At 37.1% G+C, this 22,004-nt stretch overlaps 4 protein-coding genes across 5 annotated transcripts in view; 1 reads left to right on the forward strand and 3 right to left on the reverse strand.

The window, feature by feature from the left end:
- Nucleotides 1–11,590, reverse strand: part of Crebb (Cyclic-AMP response element binding protein B) — a 28,494-nt gene extending 16,904 nt beyond the window's left edge. The window contains exon 1 of the mRNA XM_064036148.1: nt 11,576–11,590. The gene's annotated coding sequence lies outside the window, so the exon portion shown is untranslated. The remainder of the gene's footprint in view (nt 1–11,575) is intronic.
- On the reverse strand, nt 1,520–7,904 carry LOC110369920 (actin-binding protein IPP). Its single transcript, XM_049839273.2, has 10 exons — nt 7,486–7,904; nt 6,940–7,084; nt 6,548–6,686; nt 5,999–6,164; nt 5,492–5,671; nt 4,376–4,551; nt 3,977–4,112; nt 3,675–3,885; nt 3,373–3,593; nt 1,520–3,110 (listed from the first exon to the last, which is right to left on the reverse strand). Exons 1-10 carry the CDS (start codon nt 7,642–7,644, stop codon nt 2,877–2,879), a joined length of 1,767 nt encoding a protein of 588 aa, XP_049695230.1. The 5' UTR covers nt 7,645–7,904; the 3' UTR covers nt 1,520–2,876.
- A 2,129-nt stretch (nt 11,591–13,719) lies between the features above and the next one.
- On the forward strand, nt 13,720–16,191 carry LOC110369935 (lys-63-specific deubiquitinase BRCC36). The gene is made up of 6 exons (XM_021325574.3): nt 13,720–13,993; nt 14,067–14,277; nt 14,774–14,871; nt 14,953–15,063; nt 15,233–15,379; nt 16,015–16,191. Exons 1-6 carry the CDS (start codon nt 13,892–13,894, stop codon nt 16,138–16,140), a joined length of 795 nt encoding a protein of 264 aa, XP_021181249.1. The 5' UTR covers nt 13,720–13,891; the 3' UTR covers nt 16,141–16,191.
- LOC110369934 (uncharacterized) lies at nt 15,026–18,738 on the reverse strand. Of its 2 annotated transcripts, none has more exons than XM_021325572.3 (6): nt 18,452–18,737; nt 18,124–18,355; nt 17,270–17,429; nt 17,081–17,191; nt 16,626–16,781; nt 15,026–16,436 (listed from the first exon to the last, which is right to left on the reverse strand). In XM_021325572.3, the coding sequence occupies exons 1-6, from the start codon at nt 18,628–18,630 to the stop codon at nt 16,222–16,224; spliced, it is 1,053 nt and encodes a 350-aa protein (XP_021181247.3). In that variant the 5' UTR covers nt 18,631–18,737; the 3' UTR covers nt 15,026–16,221. The 2 variants fall into 2 exon arrangements, with proteins under 2 accessions (XP_021181247.3, XP_021181248.1); XM_021325573.3 differs by having other exon boundaries at nt 16,298–16,436; nt 16,570–16,781; nt 18,452–18,738.
- Nucleotides 18,739–22,004: the final 3,266 nt, after the last annotated feature.

Genomic DNA, 22,004 nt, shown 5'->3' on the forward strand with positions numbered 1-22,004 from the left:
GGTATTTGGCCAAATAGAATTTAACTTTTGTAGCTAAACATCTTAGCAACTAAACAAGTAGATTCAAGAAGTGACGTAGACATAATATACTTACATAGTAAGAACACTACTTATTTAATAACAATTAATAAAATATGAGAATAAGAAGAATAATAAAGAATAAGAAGTAAATCAAACATTAATTGTAGCTTGTCCTATAATGCACATATAAAAATAAAAAGCAGCGTTTTTCCATATTTAGCTTCAATGAGGGTTTTTTAAATTTTTTCTGCCACCGGGTGGCGCCACGTATGCGTCTGGTCCAAACAGCTGTCAAATAGTATGGAATTGTAGGTGCCGAACTTATTGTTTATTGAAATTCTGTTATATTGGAAGTGTTATTGATTTTATTATGGACTACGGTCAGAATAAGGTTTCCGAACTAAAAATTGAGCTAAGAGAGAGGGTGCAAAAGTCACTGGTACTAAGGAAAAGCTTGTTGAAAAATTTGTTAACACAATATGATTTAGTTTTTTTTATTTACTCAACCGCAATAGTAAAACAATAACGCAGTGCTTTAATTATAAAATAAAAATAACACTACAATCGTTCACTATTCATAGTAAAGATAAGCACTTTGACAGTTACCTGGACCTGACGACTCGGTGCTGCCACCTCGTGGACGCCATTTTAGAAAACCCTCATTACAGAATCACGGTTTCGCTAGCATCCAAAGGCGTAAACACACTCACACTCTCGAATAAATCCTATCTTATGCATCAATATCCTTTTTTATGGGCGCTATTCTCATGGACATCTTCCGTCTGGGGATGGTGAGCGCGAAAGCTAAACTTATTTATACCGACTAGAACCCCGTTGTCATTTCTCGCACGGGAATTCTTGAGATTCTTTTCTGACGTTCGAAAAAAAAAACGATTTTTGATTTCCCCAGTCCCCGTAACGGGTCGATGCATCAATGTTCTTTCTCCCTATCTTTATTGAATCGATAGTTTTACCGTGTAACGGTGCATCGCTCTAGAATTCGAAACTATTACCAGCCGTATACTTGCCGCCCATTGGTCAAATCGGCAATTTGACAACTGAAAATGGTTCGGTTATCGTTTTAGTTAAATGGTGCAACTCACCGTTAGTTTATTAGCCGTTTATATTCCATCTTTTAATTAGCCGTAACACATACAATGTTGTGTTATTTAATCAGCAAGTCTATGTGGAATCATGCCTATGACTACACTACTATTTCAAGCATTGTGACCATTGCCACATTATGACCATATTTAAATGAAACGGAATATAAACTTTCATAGCACCTATTCATTTTTTTCAGCTATGATGGGATTTTTTGTTACAAGAAACCAAAAAACTTTCAAAATAAAGATGGCCCATCTTGAAAAAATAACGGACGAATTGGCGTTAAGTTCAAATTAACTGTATTTTACTACTATCACTTACTCTATATGTTTTTTCTTTCACAGTACTATAAAACGAGGCAATGTTTGTTTGTCGCTCCAGTGAGGTATTATTTTTAGAAATTGTATTTTGGCTTCTGGCCCCGTACAAGGTTATCGTCAAGTTTTAGAAATTACTTCGCGCACCTGGATGAAAAAGTAGTCTATAGCGTTACATCTGCGGATTTGCGGTAGCTGTCTTTTGTTTGCTAAACAGCAAACGGCCTGTACGATCCGCTCAGAAAAAAACGAGCAACCACGGTAGTGTGAACATTGAAATATTTTATCATATCGGTCACTTGGTCCTGTAGATACGCGAAACTCAAAAAATAATTATTGTATGGATTATATGCCTAACTAGCTGTTTTGCATGGTAATTTTTAGTACCCGATTAAAGTATTGATCGATAATTTTCATAATCGGTCCAGTGGATCTAAATTACGCATACAACCTACCACTTGACAATAGTAGAATGGATTAACATTGGTACTGGGTCAATAATTTCGAGTTAAGTACGCGTATTGCACGTACAAATATTTGTGAGGGCATTTGGACGATTATTATTACTTCACTTCTAAAATACACGTTACATCAATAGGTATGTAAAGTATCAAAATGCATAGGAGCTATACTGTCGAATTTTGACACGAAAGCAGCTTAATTATTTGTACGTTTGTCTTAAGCTACGTTGTGCGGCGCGGGCTAGTGTCAGAGCACGGCGGCGCCGGCCTCGGCGCGCGAGTGCGGCAGCGGCGGGCCGGCGCGCCAGGCGTCGTCGCGCGGCGCGTACAGCTCGACGCTGGCGAGCGTGGTGCGGCGCGGGCTAGTGTCAGAGCACGGCGGCGCCGGCCTCGGCGCGCGAGTGCGGCAGCGGCGGGCCGGCGCGCCAGGCGTCGTCGCGCGGCGCGTACAGCTCGACGCTGGCGAGCGTGGTGCGGCGCGGGCTAGTGTCAGAGCACGGCGGCGCCGGCCTCGGCGCGCGAGTGCGGCAGCGGCGGGCCGGCGCGCCAGGCGTCGTCGCGCAGCGTACAGCTCGACGCTGGCGAGCGTGGTGCGGCGCGGGCTAGTGTCAGAGCACGGCGGCGCCGGCCTCGGCGCGCGAGTGCGGCAGCGGCGGGCCGGCGCGCCAGGCGTCGTCGCGCGGCGCGTACAGCTCGACGCTGGCGAGCGTGGTGCGGCGCGGGCTAGTGTCAGAGCACGGCGGCGCCGGCCTCGGCGCGCGAGTGCGGCAGCGGCAGCCGGCGCGCCAGGCGTCGTCGCGCGGCGCGTACAGCTCGACGCTGGCGAGCGTGGTGCGGCGCAGGCTAGTGTCAGAGCACGGCGGCGCCGGCCTCGGCGCGCGAGTGCGGCAGCGGCGGGCCGCGCGCGCCAGGCGTCGTCGCGCGGCGCGTACAGCTCGACGCTGGCGAGCGTGGTGCGGCGCGGGCTGTGTCAGAGCACGGCGGCGCCGGCCTCGGCGCGCGAGTGCGGCAGCGGCGGGCCGGCGCGCCAGGCGTCGTCGCGCGGCGCGTACAGCTCGACGCTGGCGAGCGTGGTGCGGGCGCGGTAGAAGGCTCGCTCGCCGCTCTCGCTGTCGCCGCCCGCCACCACCAGCACGCCCTCCGCCGCGCCCGCCGCGCAGCCCGCGCGCGCCTCCTTCAGGCTCGCCACCTCCTCCCACGTGTCCTGCAACGACACAACCTTACGCTTTACCTATTCTATAGGACCCGCTTCTCTCCGCGGATCAAAACTAGCCTATAAGGCGCGTTATTATCTGAATTATAAGGCCGTTACAAGAAGGAAACCCGAAAGGGTTATATGGTGATTTAAACTCACTGACGGTCTCTTTAGCACACTACTAATAGTTTTTTAGGCATTTTAGATATAGTATAGTGTGATGAAGTATGATGCAGCTTTACCAGTTTATCTCACTCCACTCGTACCTTACCTCGTCAAAGCTGTAGCGTTCTACCGAGGTGAGAACAGACCGCCTCGGCGCGTTGCCACCGATCACATAAAGGTAGTTGTCCAGCACGACTGCTGCGGCTTGACTACGAGCGTGGTGCATCGGTGTCAGAGTATGCCATTTCCGGGACGCGGGATGGTAACACAACAAATCTCTGGTGTGTCTCCATGTGTGAGTGCATCCTCCGACTATGTATATTAGTCCTAAAACAGTCGGTCATTAAAATTCAGAACATAAAATAAAATACAATCATGTATATTTAATGTCGCAATTGTTTTGCTTACCTTCGAAATTAATGACCCCCATGCCGAACCTTGGCTCGGGCATTCTGCCCACTAAAGTCCATTCGTCAGCGACAGGATCGTATACTTCAACTGATGAACCCATGTCGGATCCGACCCAACCACCAAAAGCGTATAAATTTCCATTCCAACCAGTCAGTCCAAATTCACAACGTGCTTCTTTCATTGGCGCAATATTCGACCATTTATCAGTCTAAAAGTTCAGTTAACAGAGTAAAAAATTGCTATGAATTTTCAACAATAAATCAATAATCCCAAACTAATGATCTCAAAAGTTACCGTACCTGAGGATCGTAAACTTCTCCATTGGCAAGTATTTGACTTCCTTGTTCACCTCCAACGGCATAAACCCGTCCTCCTAACGTTGCGACGCCTGGCTGTATTCTTGCTATTCCCATGGGAGAAAGCTCTTCCCATTCTCTGAAAAAATAAGAAATCCTTCATTATATCATCATCATCATACTTATATCCGGCGATGAACATTTGGTTCTAATATTACCCAAGCAATTGTTCGTAAGTCAGAATCCACTAAAGAAAATCTATTTTAGGTTTTCGACTATTCAAATTGAACATAAACATCAACTGTTTCTTGCCATTGTCATTGGAAGTATGGTTGGGTTCTGTACATATTGTTGCAATGTTTAAACATTACAAACATTCTCAAATTATAAAGACCTAATTACCTCTTATGTAAATCGAATTTTAGCACCGAGGAGAGGATATTATCTTGATTATAATGTGTTGATAAGGGCGGATGTACGGCCTTGTCGCGGCATGAGCCCCCAGCTAAGAGTAATATTCGCCGCGCGCGTTGGCGTGGCTCCACCAGTAGAGAAACTAAAGCACCTCGACGAGTTTTCTGAAATACAAAATACATTGTCTAATTTATAAGCTAGAGAACAGGAAATCATTATCCATACATTAGTAGTAAGGCCAATCACGCGAATAAAATAACCCCATGTACAATGAGGGTTTTCTAAAATGGCGTCCACGAGGTGGCAGCACCGAGTCGTCAGGTCCAGGTAACTGTCAAAGTGCTTATCTTTACTATGAATAGTGAACGATTTTAGTGTTTTTTTTTATTTATTTTATAATTAAAGCACTGCATTATTGTTTTACTATTGCGGTTGAGTAAATAAAAAAAACTAAATCATATTGTGTTAACAAATTTTTCAACAAGCTTTTCCTTAGTACCAGTGACTTTTGCACCTTCTCTCTTAGCTCAATTTTTAGTTCGGAAACCTTATTCTGACCGTAGTCCATAATAAAATCAATAACACTTCCAATATAACAGAATTTCAATAAACAATAAGTTCGGACCCTACAATTCCATACTATTTGACAGCTGTTTGGACCAGACGCATACGTGGCGCCACCCTGTGGCAGAAAAAATTGAGAAGACCCTCATTGAGGTGAATACACAATCGATCTGTTTCTTAGTCCACTCAGGCGAGGTCGGAGTGCCGCTCGGCCTTTTTAGTGGGTATGTATACCGGGAACGTTTGTACCGAGGAGTCCCACATACTCCTCTCCCGTCCCCCAACGGGAATGCGTCCCCCCAATGCGTCGTTTTTAGGAAACCATGTCACTCACTTTTACCGAATATTAAGTGATTGGATCGCAATCTCGCAAATTGCGAAACAACAGCATAGCAAACAAAATAAATACTTTTTATGTGGTGAAATTACCTACCTACCTACTTACTACATTTTCAGTTACTTATTGAAAATTCTACATAAATATATTCTAATTAATGTATTGAGATAATAGAATAAAATGGATGACTATGATACTCTTACCATATCAACTCGAACTGTTTTTAGAGCTACTGCTATAGATGGATCTTGTACATTTTTGATGGCTTGATCTAAAACTTGTGGTGAGATAAGTGGCAGTCTTACGTGACTCAATACTTCAAAGCAGTGTCGTCTACGACATGCTGGGTCGTGCTCTAACCATCTTAGAGCTGCATATAAAACCTGAAAATTGTTACATCAAAATAGATTCACTATAATAGATTATTATTTTCTCTAGCGGATTTGGTCGCCGTATAGACTTAATTTTATGTACGCACGGCACGGCAGGGTCGCTCTCAGTTGTTCACGGTTATTATGCGTATCGCGTTCGCAGTCAAACTATTAGATTTTTTAAATTTCAAAAATGCCTATCTCTGACGTCAAAGCATCGTCTATATCTAAGCCATTTTTATTTTTAATCTAAGTTAGTAGTCTAGTAATTTTTTTGTGAAGTCGCAAAAAATGATGTTTAAGTTAATAATAACATATAAGTAAAGATAGTATATGTACCTGTGCTTCACTGTCAACTTTTAATTGCTCTGAAGAAAGTAAAGTAATTAACTGAGGCAATGGCAGTTCTAACAGCTCATCACCATTTGACACTGTATTCCAGTTCGCTTGGACATGTTCTAATGCCTCTTTTACCAACTCCACACAATTGTGGGCTTCAGCAAACCTAAAACATGCATGGCTTTATAAAAAAAAGTCAATAGAAATCCGGTTAGAGGTATTATTCATTTGTATTAGTTGAAGCAATAGGTTTAAAGCTATACTTTCAAAAACTTATGCTTGTTGCAAATCACACCAAATCATTTTTATCATCTTATTAGATTTCACTAAAAACTCTGTCCATTTGGAGTGGTAAATAGGGACAGTATTATTACCTTAATATCCTTATAGGATGTAAGCTGTTTCCTGTGCTTATAGCCCAGTTGTGAGGGAACTATTCACACTAAATCATAACACAATAAATCCTAATAGGTTCAGCTGTTTTTCAGTTAAAGCCAAACAAACACACTCACTTACAGATTTATGTTTTTTTTTTCTGTTATAAATTACCTGAATATTCCAAGTGCATTTGAAGGATGCAACTCCCTCCTCAAGAATTCTCCACAGCCAGTAACAAGCTCCCGGAGCTGCAGCATATCAGCCGCAATCAGTAAATGCTGCACTGTACTCTTGTCAATAATTATCTCACCTACAAAAGTAGTTTAAATATTTTATCAGTTTTCTAATTTAACTCCAAGTTCATGTTTACTTTGATAGATTGGTGGAATTACTTTTAATGGGTTCAGGCAGTAATATTCATGATTTTCTAGCTCTTAGCCATGGTTTCAATGACCTGAAAGTTATATTACTGTACCGTTTCATTATTTTGTTCAGGGAATTTAGCAAGAACAAGCAAATCCTAGCACTTATAATATGTATTAGTATGACAATTATAAACTTACCAGTATAAATAAAATCAATGATCATTGGCAAAATATCAGGAGGTACACTTGGAAGAGAAGCATAACCTTTCTGAGTTTCCTCCAAACCAACATTAAACATAGCATCAAAATATGCACAACTGGCTGCAAGCACCACTCTATGAGCCTGAAATTAGAATGTATTTATTGACTATGGAAAATAAAGTAAAAAACAAAACTAGAACAATCAATGAGGCAATATCACAGGCAATTAATGTAAAATTACTTCATTTAGACACGGGTATTGAAAATAATTGCCAGTTCACACAATGTGGTAAACATTGTGTGAAGTGAATATACAGATAAAATGTAACTTATGTATTGTTTCTTCTTGTGTAGTACAACATATGTATGTTCCTAATGTTATGATGACACAAGATTGATGAGACCAGTGTGGTCATAGAAGTTGAACAAAACATTGTGAACATGGTATAAATTATTTAAATGACGCAAAGCTCTCATTGTGGACTCAGTTTATTGTTATTATTGACCTACCTAGGAGCACACTGACTAATATTTATAACATACCTTAACAATGGTTGAGCCTGATATTAGATCTATATCACAAAACCTTCCATCTCTTTTGAAATTTTGTAAATTTAATGTGATTTTGTTAGAGTAATCGCAACATTTATAAGGGCGAGCTCCATCTTTGGTAGAGCTTTTCTCATATGAGTTTGTCGTCATCTCCAAAATGTAGGATGAGTGTTAACTAAAGGTATCCACAGGTTGAAAAGAAGATATTAGTCAATAATAAAAATATTTACTACTATAAAACTATAACAGTCACATAGTTGACACATGCACGATCTAAATAATTAGGTAGAACACATAGTATTTCAACATTAAACGTTTATATTTTGCCTTTAACTCTATTGGAATAAAGATTTCGGGTAATGAGACAATGAGACAGACAGTCAATAAAGTCTGATGACAGGAAGACTGACGTGACAACTCTCACTCACTGACATTTGTTTTGTTATGTCATGAACAGTCAGTCATCTTGTCATCTTGATCGCAGAAGATGTCTTGTATATTATAAAAACTGTTTTCCCGTGGTTTCACCTTAGAAACTACTGCCGTTCCTGGATAAAATATAGCCTGTGCTACTCAGTATAATCTGTTGTCAGTTCTGCCATTTCTTCAAATGAGAAAAAAAAAAGGCGGGAAACTCGAAGAGCGCGGTTCTTTTAAAAGTATCCTCCAAAATTTTAATTAAATTAATTTGTTATTTGTGCTTAAACATTGTGGAAAACTATTGTAAAATAGTAGAATAGCAGTCTTTAGATGGATGGTGACGTGGATGGGGGTCCAGATGGACCCCATTCCAGGAAGGCGGCTAAGCGGCAAATAGATCCAGAGCCAGAGCAGCAGCAACAGCGGCAACAGGAAAGTAGTAATTTTGCTCCTTTTTTGAAGCCTAATTATATAAGGCAATACCCAGAACATTCAACCAATACTGAATTTAAAGTTTATGTTGAGTCTCAGGATAAAAAGGAGCGAATTGGAAACAAGAGCCCAATTTACCTGAACCACATATTCACATCGGAAATAAAGGGTGTGGTGACTCTGCAGAGAGTCAACGCGAATAAGGTGGTTGTCGTATTTAAACTGGCGAACACGGCTAACAACTTCATAGCCAACTCTGTTTTTTTGAAAAAGTATAATTTAAAAGCATTTATACCGGCAGCCCAAATAGAAAACAGGAGTAATCCGTTTTGTACCTACCAATATCTCCACCAAGGAATTATACTCCAAGCTTTCCTCTCACTTCGAAATTATTGCGATACGACGCTTTACAAAGAAGGTTGGGCAGCAGCGAGTTCCTCTACAAACTGTTAGTTTGACCTTTCTGTCTAATAATCTCCCTGACAGTGTACAGTACGATCTGTTCTCGTATAGGGTATTTGATTATGTTCCGCCTCTGCAGCAATGTTACCGCTGTTTTAAATTTAATCACTCGGCTAGAGTATGTAATGGTAAGCAACGCTGTAGTTGTTGTGCTGGAGAGCACTTATACACCGAATGTGACAAGCCTAATGAGCTCTGCTGTGCCAACTGCAGGGGCCCATTTGGCTGTATCCAGATCTTGTCCCATTAAAATTCAAAAAATGTTAGAAAAACGCAATAAAATTACTTATTCAAGTGTTCTTGATACAAAGAAATATGAGCAGAATTTTCCATCTTTAACTGAAAATGTAAATAAAAATACAAAATATGTTGTAGATAATAATATAATTAAAACCACACCTGAAAATAAAATTGTACAAAATGTAAATAAACCTGCAGCTTCATCTGCACATAAGGTAGATAGTAGCTCTACTTCTAAGATTAATAAATTACCTGTAGTTCCCACTACACAAGCTCCTCAAATTAATTTAAAAGAGCAATTAATAAATAATAAAGATTTAAACTCAGCAATTATTCGCACTATACTTGAAATTAGCAATAAGGGTGATGGGACTCCAATTAATAGTAAAACGGTTAACGATATGTTACATAAATACCTTTCCTAAGCTTATGGATATAAATAGCACCTTATCACAGTCACAGTTAAGAATAGCACAGTTCAATATACAAAGCGCATATAATAAAAAGCCCTTATTAATAGATTTTTTAGCAAATGAAAATATTGATATCTGTCTTCTAAATGAAACATGGTTTAAAAACAATAGATTATTTAATATTCCTGGATACAATTTACATTTCCGTAATGCAATTAATAACCATGGGGGTGTAGCAATACTAATCCGCCCTTTTTTAAAGTATACACAGTTAGATACTCAATTTTATGAAGATTTACAAAGCATAGCTATATTGTTAACTACAGAACATGGTACACTTTCCATTTTGTGTGTTTATTCCCCTCCTACAAGTGGGCACATTAGAATTAACAGATTACGAAATATAATTAATTCATTACCTTCTCCTGTTTTATTAGTGGTGATTTTAATGCACATCATATTGCCTTTGGCTGTGTATCTACAAAAGGTCGTGGACAGCAACTTTATGACATTATTGATGACTCTAATTTATGTATACTTAATGATGGTAATTATACAACTATTCAATATCCAAATCGTAATCCATCTGCTATAGATGTTACTTTTGTCAGTCCTTGTATTGCTCCACTTTGTGAATGGTCGGTTTATGATAATAATATGGGTAGTTACCATTTTCCAACAATTACTTCTATATTACTGAGTGTAGATAAATACAAAGTAAATCCTCCCACAGAAAAATATCTATATAATAAGACAGATTGGAAGCAGTATTGTGAGCTTTCAAAAGACTTTTTTAGTAATGTAAATATGGTTGATAAAGACCCTTTACAAGTATATAATCTTTTCTGTGATAAACTTAACTTGTTAAAAGATACATGCATTCCTAAGTTTGTTCGAACATCTAATTATAAAAGTAAACTTCCTGTACCATGGTGGAATGATAAGTGTAAACAAAGTGTTATTAATTCCTATGAGGCACTAAAATATTATAGGAAGAATCCTGCTATTGAAAATTTCATTAATTACAAGAGGTTAGATGCAGTAAAGAAAAGACAATTGCTGAGGAAAGGAAAAATGGATGGAATAATTTATGTAATAGTTTCAATAGGACAACTCCCATTAGCAAAATTTGGAATCAAATTAAAATGTTTAAACACAGTAGAAAGATTAATAATAAGTCATATTCTGATACATTCATTAATTCCTTTTTAGATAAATTGTCAGATAAGGGCTTAGAGGTCCCTAACTTAGAAAAATATTTCAATATTCATAACGATAATGAAAATACGAAATTTCTCTTAGAAAAGTTTTCATTTCAGGAATTTTCTGCATCTTTAAATTCACGTAAAGATACAACTCCTGGATTAGATGGTTTTCCTTATATTTTAATTAAAAAACTTCATCAGTCAGTCCAAAAGCTTTTCTTAGACATTCTTAATAACTTATGGATTGAACAGATTATTCCTGAGTCTTGGAAAACTCAATGTGTAATACCTATTTTAAAGACAGATAAGCCTCCTGATAATGCTAATTCCTATCGACCTATTTCATTATCTTCTTGTCTAGGTAAAATATTTGAGAACATGATAAAAACTCGGCTTGACTGGTTTGTTGAACACAATGGCATACTGCCAAATGTTCAATATGGCTTCAGACGAGGGCGAAGTTGTGCAGACAGCTTTGTTTCACTTGTCTCCGATCTGAAACATGCGAAAATTAGTAAGTCAAGTGTAATATGTGTGTTTTTAGATGTTCAAGGAGCCTTTGATAGTGTACAACCAGGAATTTTAGTTAAAAGTCTATCAAAACTTGGTATACCTGGTCTTATATGTAAATGGATCTTTAATTTTTTAAATAATAGAACTCTATATGTTAGACATAATAATATTATTCATGGACCTAGAACTGCGTCAAAAGGCACAATGCAAGGGGCAGTATTATCCCCTTTACTTTTTAATCTTTACTGTAGTGAAATTTGTAAATATGTAAATGATGTCCTCCTAGCCGATTATCGGCTACAGCGGCTGTTCTCATGTAAGGAGATTAGCCAACTACGCAGGACATATTATAGTGCACGAGCATTTGCGCAGACACAGGTGCACTCACTATTCCTTAACTCTCATAGCCCGATGGGACGGTAATACGACACGACCGGAGAGAGATCAGGCGCAGGACCGACATTTACGTGCTCTCCGATGCACGGGTGTATCAATCACCAGCTTCCAGGCTCCGGGCTGCTTTGTGAAAGTCTTCTAAAACCCACAAAGCGATTTCGGCCCGACTCGGGAATCGAACCCGAGACCTCGTGCTCAGCAGCCGCACTTGCGACAGCTAGACCAACGAGGCAGTTAAAAATATGTAAATAATCCTGATGTAAATATACTGCAATTTGCAGATGATCTTATTTTTTACTGTAAAAATAGACATTTAGAACAAGCCGCATGTACCTTAAATGATGCTCTATCGAAATTACATATATATTATAATAATTTGGACCTCAAAATTAATACTTCTAAAAGTAGAGTTATAGTTTTTGGCCAGGATTCACCTAGAACTAATATAACATTTAACAATGAAATTATTCCTCAACCAGATAGATATAAGTCTTTAGGCATAATTGTAGATAAGAAACTTTCTTTCGAGTATCATTTAAGATACATTGCCCAAAATTCCCTAAAGGGTCTCAACATACTGCGATGTTTAGCCGGTGTTTCATGGGGTGCAGACCCTAAAACCCTTACAATTTTGTACAAATCTATTGTGCGAAGTCACTTTGACTATAGTTGCCTTGCTTATATTAATATTAACAGTAAGTTTGTAGATAGATTAGATGTAATACAAAATAAGGGTCTTAGGATCATATCAGGTGCTATGTGTTCTACACCTATTAGAGCTATGGAAGTAGAAACAGCAATAATGCCATTATCACTTGAATTACTTTTAGCTCAACGCTTTTGTTTAAAATTATTATCCTCTGACAATCAACTAGTAATGAAGAAAATTTTGCCTTACCCTGTTCAATCTAGTGCTCCTGAGATAACCGGTGAGGATCTTCTTTGCCATCAATATCCAGAACTTTCCCAAATACTCCTGAGAATAAAAAACAACTTTAGTAAAGTATTTTCTGATTCTTTATGGCCATGCTATTCAACACAATTTCATATTTTATTCCAACTACCGAGATCTATTGATGCTTCAGTTTGCACCAATCAAGACCTTCTTAATTTTTTAGATCACAATAGAGAATATTATAAAATATATACTGATGGGAGCAAAGGAGAGTCTCATGTTCATAGTGCTGTTTATGACCCTCAGATTAATTTTGTACAAAGTTTTGTGTTAGATAATAGTTCTAGTATATTTACTGCTGAGGCATATGCAGTTTTAGAAGCGTTAAAGCACATTAAGTCTTTAGAAAAATGTAAATATTTCTTAATCCTTACTGATTCTCTAAGCTTAATTAATAGTTTAAAAGGTTTAAATATTAACTTTAAATCAAATTACTTGCTTTTAAAATTAAAACTCTTATAAATAGTCTAAGTAGTATAGGAAAAGAAGTGTTTTTTATGTGGATTCCTTCGCATAGAGGCATTAGTGGAAATGAAATTGCTGATAAAGCTGCATATAATGGAACTAATTCAATAGATATAAGTATTGTGGTTAAGACTCCTTTTACTGATTGTTATACTGACATCAATAAGGATATAAATGAAGTATGGAGAAGATTTTGGAAAAAAGACCAAGAACAGAAAGGAAAATGGTATGGAAGCATACAAACGGACTTACCTAGAAAACCCTGGTATTATCAGCTAAAGATTGCGAGTAGAGACTTCATTACAACACTGAACAGACTCAGGTTTGGGCATAACACCGCACCCGCTCATTTGAGTAGATTCAACATAATTGAAGATGCGACATGCACTGCTTGTCGAAAGTTTCCAGGAACACCAGAACATATTATATTTACTTGTGAAGAATATAACTTCCAAAGGCTAATACTTGCAAGCGAGCTTTGTGACATAAATGATGAAATGTCAACAAATATTGAATCCCGCCGCCTTAACGTATTGCTGCAAAGAAAAGACTGCTTTATGCCGCTATATAAATATATTAAAAATACAATTGGAAAAATATGAGAAAAACAGAAGATATGATAATAAATAAACAAAGGAAAATATATATATATATATATATCAAAATGAAGATTTGGCACAAAGGCTAGAACGCCATGCCATTAAAAATTAAAAAAAAAAAAAAATTCTTCAAATGACAATGTCATTTATTATTGTGTTATTGTTAGAAGTGAAAAGTTAGTTTATTTCTTTAACACTTTTTGTATTGTTTTAGATAAAAGTCTTAATCACAATTCCAACTAAGTTCTATAGTCATCTGCCCTGTTAGCTAGCTAGCTTTAGAGAATTATCATTACCATGTTAAATAAAGTCCTTCTTTCTTCGGACGTTGCATTGGTCTGTGTTCAACATGCACTTTCTACTGAAAAAGAAGAGATAATGGGCCTTCTTATTGGAGAGGTATACAGAAAAACGTAAATAAATTGGTGAATTCTTAATTTCAATAAACTTTATTCCTAATTTCGCTCAACAGGTTCATAGTAATGGTTCTTTGGTCTCAATAGTTTCTTCTGTAATATTACGTCGTTTGGATAAGAAACCTGACCGTGTTGAGATATCTGAAGAGCAACTGGTCCAAGCAACATTGAGAGCAGAAGAATTAGCCACTGAAGTAAATAGACCACTTAGAGTTGTTGGGTGGTACCATTCCCATCCTCATATTACTGTATGGCCTTCACATGTCGGTAAGTCAACTATAATCGTAATATATGCCTCTAGATGACCCTCTGACCATGAGGTGCATGATGATGATACCTTTCTTAGTGTTGGGGTGTCCACATGTGGTAATAAGTAGTTTTCAATTATAAGAAAATGGTTGGAACCCTGCTTATAATTTTTAAATAATTTAACTTCCAGCTTTCATTAATTTGTTTTGATGAAAGCTGTTTCATTAATATATTTTCAATTGAAAAAAAGTCTCCATAAATAAAAAGTATTTATTCAGTTCTATGTAACTATAAGTTATTATTTTAAGCATATACTAAATGGATTGCATGATATATTTTTTGTATACCTAAGAAGGACTATACCTGTTTGAGCAAGTTAATCATTGATTTGTGATATGAATTATTGACCTTTGTCTCCATACAATTAAGTTGTATATATTGTAAGATGCAATTAAGATATTACTCAAAAATATATGTAAAAGAAAACTTGTAATGCTGTTTCACATTATTTCAGATCTTGCTACTCAATCTATGTATCAGAGAATGGACTCAAGCTTTGTTGGAATCATCTTTGCAGTTTTTCTTACGGACCAAACAACTAAGGCCCCATCGGTAATAAATAAATACTAACAACGTCAATAAATGCATGATAACATTATCATCAAAAATTACTTAATTCTTGTTTACTTTTAGATTCAAATAACTTGTTTTCAATCTATAAATGATGGTTCAAGTCAGAGCAGAAAAGAAATTGAAATGGAAATAATCAATAGTAATGACTCTTTATTGTTAAACAATTTTGAGGTAAGTGAACAGATCATGATTACTTTTGAATGTTAAAGACAACAATCACCCTTAAGCACATATTATTAAAATAATTCACTTCAACAATACTTCAGGAAAAGTTGGGAATAACATTCTAGGCTTTTACAATACATGTTTAGAATCTTTGGTAATGTCAATTGTTTTTTAGACTTTAACTCAATTACCTGCCATATTAAAAGAGGAAGAAGATGAATCATACAATAATGAAGCTGGACCCAATGAAAACGATGATATAATAAACAAACAACATAATGCAGCAGTTAGAACTATTGCAATTGGGCACATAGTGGACAAGGTAATGGTGATACAATAATGATAATTTATGTACATACTGATTAAACTATCAAAGACTGTATACAAGAAAATAATATTAAAAATAGAGAGGACCTACACCTAGAAGGGGCTGTCTTTGTTTATATAATGTTAAGATTTTTAGTTTACATTAATGCAGCAATAATCAACACTCAAAAAATATTTATGGTTGTGTAAATAAACAAAACAATAAATATAATCACAATTTTCAAGATGACTCAAAACTACTCTACAAATATATATAAAAAGTGGAGTGCTAGATATGTTTCAGCCAACTGGTTAAAATAGCCAACCAATCGCTTGTATAGATTTCTAATTAAATAATTGAGCGATTACAGTGTAGTCTTTTTCAGCTCCTTTCTATTACTAGTCTTCATATAGTGTGAACATTGCGGTCAACAAGTCAGCTATTTCAACTTGTTGGCTGTGTCACATACTGAAAGATGTTGGTAATTTTTGTCTGTTTGTGCCAGTAAATCTTTCAAATTGCTGGACAGATTTTGAGGTAATTTTCACTGGCAAATAGCTGATGTAACAAAGAAAGACATAGGCTATTTTTTATGCAGTCACGGGAAGTAGTGGACACATTAAAACACTAAATTCTATTATTTTTTTCAGATGTCCAGGCCTATGCTAGAAGGTCTTGTAGCAAGAAACACACTCAATACAGTACGTTTGAAGGCTTTAAAAAGACAACATCAAGAAATGATGTCTAAGTTAGAAAATATGTCCTGTAATGTTTGAATTATAATTAAGATTTCAACATAAACTTAAATAAATAACTGCTTATGAAAATGGTTATTTTCCCTGTTAAAATTAAATTAGTTAAGTTAAATCATTTTGGTCAATCATTTCAAAACCATCAGATGAGTCTATACTGGATAATCGATTCCTTTTAGTCTCACTGGATTCTGTTTGGATCATGTTTGCCACAGCTCCTGTAATATTCCAGAATGCATTATATGCAGAGCTGCTCCAGGTACTTGCTGGTTTTACCACTTGTAAAGTTGACTGCACTTTGGCTTGTGGCTTTTGTTGATCTAAAATAATAAAAGATACAGATATATTAACAATAAATTAACCATGTAAACAAAGTATATGTTAATAAGATCAAAATAGAAGGCAGTTTTTAAAGAACACAACATGCTGAAATGTTGCTAAGGAGTATCTTACATTTACTTTTCATTTTCTCCATAGACATGTACATATTAATCACTCATAGAACTTGCCTAGAGGTATATATTCATCTTCACTGGTATCTGAAGAATCAACATCCTTTTCAAGGGTTTGGAGTTTTTCTATTGAAAAATTTGTAACTAATGAGCTGCTATTTTCAGAGCTGTCACTGCACTCAGCCAGGGGAACATCAACAGGTTTCCAGTAATCTATTAAAAACAATAATTTTAATAATTAATCATTTTTTTTAATAATAATTTTAAAATAATGTATATGCACTCTGATTTTTTGCATATTTTTATATTATAGATAACATTAACATAGAGGTAGATGGAATGACAATGATTTGTTTTGTTATCATAATGCCTCATTACATTACAAACATCTTACACTGCCGCTTTTAAAATGTATTCCATAGCTGCAAATTCATTTCTCAAGACAGTAAAAGTTAAATAATTTCTTGTGGGAGAGCAGGGGTCACCTCCAAGTAAAACATAAAAGGAATTACCATAAATTTGTTTTTCATCCATATTTGGGACTGGGTCAGGTTCAATAGATAATAAGTTAATATCAACTTCAGATATGTCTGGAATAAAACCTTCCAATTCACAGTCAGATTCTGAAAGAAAAAATAATAATGTGCAGTATTATTATAAATTAGAATATTATACACAAAAATAATTTCAATAAACTTTACCTAAGTCTTGCTTCATATTTTTACATAATTTTAATAAGGGTAATATCAACTTGTAGAAAACACATATAAACATGAGCAATAGGTATGTTAGAACATAGCCACTAATATATTTGCCAGTGAGAAAAACCAATATCAAGTTCATGTTGATTAATAGGAAAGCCTGGAACAGAAAAATATAATTGTGTTAAGTAAAACAAGGTAGCCGGAAGACGCTGGATGCAGGTCGCCTCCAACAGGTATCTGTGGAGATCTAAGGGGGAGGCCTATGTTCAGCAGTGGAAGTCCTATGGCTGAGATGATGAAAACATAAATGCGTTTTGCAGCTACGCCACAGCCTAGAATAAGAAACCAGCCAAGTACAAGTCTGACTCATGTTTGAAAGATTCCATAGATATCTTAAAAACACAAACACAAGAAAATTAAAACAGCAATAGCACATTTGGTCACGCTGTACCTGCTAGATTACCTTAAATTTGTAGTTGAGATTTGAAAGCCCATTGCTACATAATCATTTTGTAATATTTTAAAACTTATTTTTGAATGAATACACTCTATAAACACATATCATTATTGAGTAATATAATAGGAAAAGAATACCAATCGAATAACTTTCTCAACCCATTGTGTTTTCTGATGAGGATGTTAGCTTCATTAGCATAGTATGATTTGTTACTATAACTATAATATAACTATAACTATATAATAATACCTATCATTATAATATAATATCTATTCAATGCTATACTGATGAAAGAAGTACAATACTTGTGTAATTTTGCCATTGTCAGAGATGTGTAAATACAAACACAATTAAAGGATTAAGATATAAAATGCAATTCATGTATCATACTCACTTTAGTGTGATTGGTTTCTCTTAAATACAAAAAGTCATTCCATCTGTTTCGAAACCATAGTTTGATCTGCATTCCTACTGAATATAGTTGATTTCCATGGCCACCTAACCGTTTGAGGCATGAAGTTCTGTGTTTGTGTTTCAACCAACTTTCGAATGCATCAATAGCTACTGCTGCAGTACAGGAACCCAAAAAAAACTCTAAAAGGTTCACTTGTTGATGAACACTTACACTGATAACAAACAGAATGATGAAAGGAATATTAAAAAAATAATTTCACATTTATTGTATTAAAAAGACTAAATACTTAAAGGATATTGATACTTACAAGAATATTATATTTAGAATGAACATAAAAGACAAAGACATCCACATTTTTCTCCAAAATAAGACATCTTCAAGTAAGCCAATAAAAGCTGCGAATAAGAGGGATTTTTGGGTGTCTTTGTTTTCTGAAGGAGATTTTGTTGAATTCCATTTTAATGCCTTTTTTAACGTCGCTAACATGAGTTCAAAATAATGATTAACAAATTTTTAAATATATTCTTCCCAACAGAATGACACTTCGCACAGCACAATACACAGGTAACAGATTATATACAAATGTACTCGGTGTGTGACACAGACACATAGATGTAATATACTAAACAAGATTGCGCACTCTCAAAATAAGTATTTACGAAAATGAATTCTACTCCAACGTAATTGGTTGCATAATACACAGAGGCAAATCCGAGCCGAGAGGGATAGTTAGAACGGAGGCCGTGTGTCTCGTTCTAACACCTTGCCAGCATAAAAAAATGTTATGATCAACAGTTTTGTCTTCCCAAAAAAACAATTGAATCACTTATATTTTTATCTTATTTTAACAATTGTAAGTCAACAAATTAATAACAATTGCATTAATTAATTCGTATTTATTCTTAAAACATAAACAACATACATTATTTTTTTCTAGCGGTAACCCTGAACATTCTTGGCGCGTAATCAGAATTCAAAATTTTGTTTATATTTTTTTGTATTAAATCAATTTAAACTATTAAAATGGTGAAAAAGTGTTGCGTTGCTTGTAAAAGTGAATCCAATGGTGGTTGCAATATATCGTTCCACAGGTTAGCTAATAATAACATTTTCGTAAATCAAACAACTATGAATTCTTGTAATGAGACAAAATATATGTGATGGATTCTCAAAATATTGTACTATTGTTAAAGCTTCCCAAAAAATGAAGAAAGGCGACATAAATGGCTCAGCAGTCTATATGTGAAGCAAAAAATTACAAAAAAATCAGTCTTCACTTCGAATCTTACTGCTTTTATACTGCTAATTCCCGCTAATTATTAAAAGCCTATATTAAACTGCGTAAGTTAAAACTTCAATACCAATCTGTGTTTAATAATCTTTGCAAATTCTGATTGGTCTCCCTCTTAGAAAGGGACAGACGGCCTCCGTACTAACTGTTTCACTCGGCTCGTTTTTACCCACGACGGAACTATGGTTCGACGGAATTATTAGGTGAGAGATGTGCGTTTGTGTGTTCGTTTTTTGGCTATAAGTGCGCAGTCCCGTTTACTATATTATGTCAATGCACAGACATGACACAGATCACTATATATGACAATGCTTATGGTGTTTAGTCCATCGAGATAGGAATAAGTCAATGGATTAATTAGTCCCACTTTGTCGGTTCTGGCGCTGTAGTCGCAGGTTAGATTAAATATCTGTGGCTATCATAGATTTACCGATAATAAGTTTGGTTTGTTTATGTTAACGGAAATGTATGCAATCCGTCATTGTATGCAATTCCTAGGAAATCTATGTAATTCCTAAAATCACCCCGAATTGATTAAAATAAATTACATTAGACACATTTCCTAGGAAATCTACACATTTCCTAAATAGTAATCGGAAATGTATAAGATAAGTTTAAGATATGTTTAAGATATCAAGGGGATTCCGGCCCTGGTTCAGGCGATGGTCCGGGGCGATGCCGCGCCGTCGCCTCCTTCTGCGAAGCGGTCATGCTCGAGAAGGAGGAGGCGGAACGCCAGAGAGTTCGCGCCTCTCATCCCGGCCGCCGCGCTGGACCAGGTAGACACCATGGGCGCCGGGTGTCGCGAGATGACTCCCGGCCACCGTAGGCGTGGGCGTGGGTCTGTGGGCGGTGAGTTCGGGTGGCTCATCGTCCCTCTGTCTGCTTAGACGACAGACCCGTGTCGACGGCGCGCTTTGTTCCACGCGCTCCTCAAACAGATGTCAGCAACCCCAGCGGGGCCCAGCAGGGCCAAGGCCTGCCGGAGCTGCGGGTTGCTCGAAAGAGATAGGTACCGCGGCCCTGGTACATAAAAGGCCTATGACGGAACACGACGGTTCTTAGTCAGTAAGAGTCTGACACTCCCTTACCGCTGCTAACCCACAGCGGGAGGGGTCATTTGATGATTTTTGAGGTCGGTAAAAAAATAAAGATATCAAGGGGATAGCAGAGCGAGCGTAGGTATTGCATTATCCGATCGGGCGCAATGTTACCTGATTGAAGCGAAGCAAACATGCAAACGTGGCGTGCACTTGGAGCGGCGTATGTCCAGCAGTGGACTGCGATAGGCTGATGATGATGAAGATGAAACATGCAAAAAAGGCAGAAGACGAGGCACAAAAGCTGAGGTTTTTAGGGGGTGCAAGCCCCACATAATCTCACCGTTCCCCCGGGCGGTGTGTGTATGCGTCAGGCATTTTCCTCAGCTGATTCAAAAAAAAGGAGTGAGAAAAGAAGATGTGACAATTTGTAAGCACCTACCAACCTAATATTTTTACGTATGTAGGTACGTTGTTACGTTCAGTTTTAGACGCGTTTTAATAGGTAGTAATGTAACATGTAACATCTGTGTACTCCGTGTTTCATACAAATAAAATGATTCTTATTCTTAGGTATTGAACAAAAAGGCAGAGTTTTTAATAAAAAAGGAACCCATGGAGAACAAAATTCCTTCCTCCGTGGACATGACCTATCAAGATTGTTTATCTTTGGTTACACCATGGTTACACCCACTTTGTTCTTCATGGTTCTAAGTGCCTTTTGCCTACTGAAATCAATCTCGGTAGGCTTTAAGACACCATCCGTTTGATTTGGCCAAAGTTTCAGTAGTAGTCGTTTTTACTATAAAAGAATCGCTTTTTTTGAAAAGTTTTACATTTTTAAAACGATTTGTTCAACTAGACAAGTCACGTCAGTTCGGAAGCCGTCATTACAAGTAATTTTATTCAAGTTTTTTTTGTGAGTAGTAACCATTGCGCTTATTTTGGGAGATTAGTTTACTCAGCGTGCTACAATTCCACTGGGTGTGGAAGTGATGTTTAGTTTATGCCTCTAAGTATCTAACTTTGTACCTAGAAAAGCCAACTGCGAGTTTTCCACTTCTCTGAGATTTGGCGTAGGCAAAGTGATACTAACTCACACTGAATACGATAGGATTACGACGAGGCCGGCAGCATGCCACCCACGTTTTTTTTACAGTACAGTTATGTTACCGGCTACCGACATACAAGTAGGAAATTTATGCAAGTCTGCAGCAGGAATAACAGCGAACCGGCGGGTGGGTGTAGTACCGCGGCTGTCTGTATGCAAGCGGTCACAGACACGGTCGCGGCCGCCCTGCTGCCGCGCCGGTACTATATAAGTAAAAAAATAATAAAAAGACAAAAACATCGCCAACCAATGCAAAATGTCATATAATTCAAATAAAGTTTGAAAGTGGCACCAGTAAACCTGCCGTCATGGTATGGGTATGTGATGCGGAGTCAGGTTGTGAGAAAGGTTTTGAGCATGAACGTGGACGAATATAGGAGAAGAGGACGACCAAAGAAAAGATGGATGGATTGTGTTA

Source organism: Helicoverpa armigera, chromosome 9 (assembly GCF_030705265.1).
Source record: "Helicoverpa armigera isolate CAAS_96S chromosome 9, ASM3070526v1, whole genome shotgun sequence".
NCBI lineage: Eukaryota > Metazoa > Arthropoda > Insecta > Lepidoptera > Noctuidae > Helicoverpa > Helicoverpa armigera.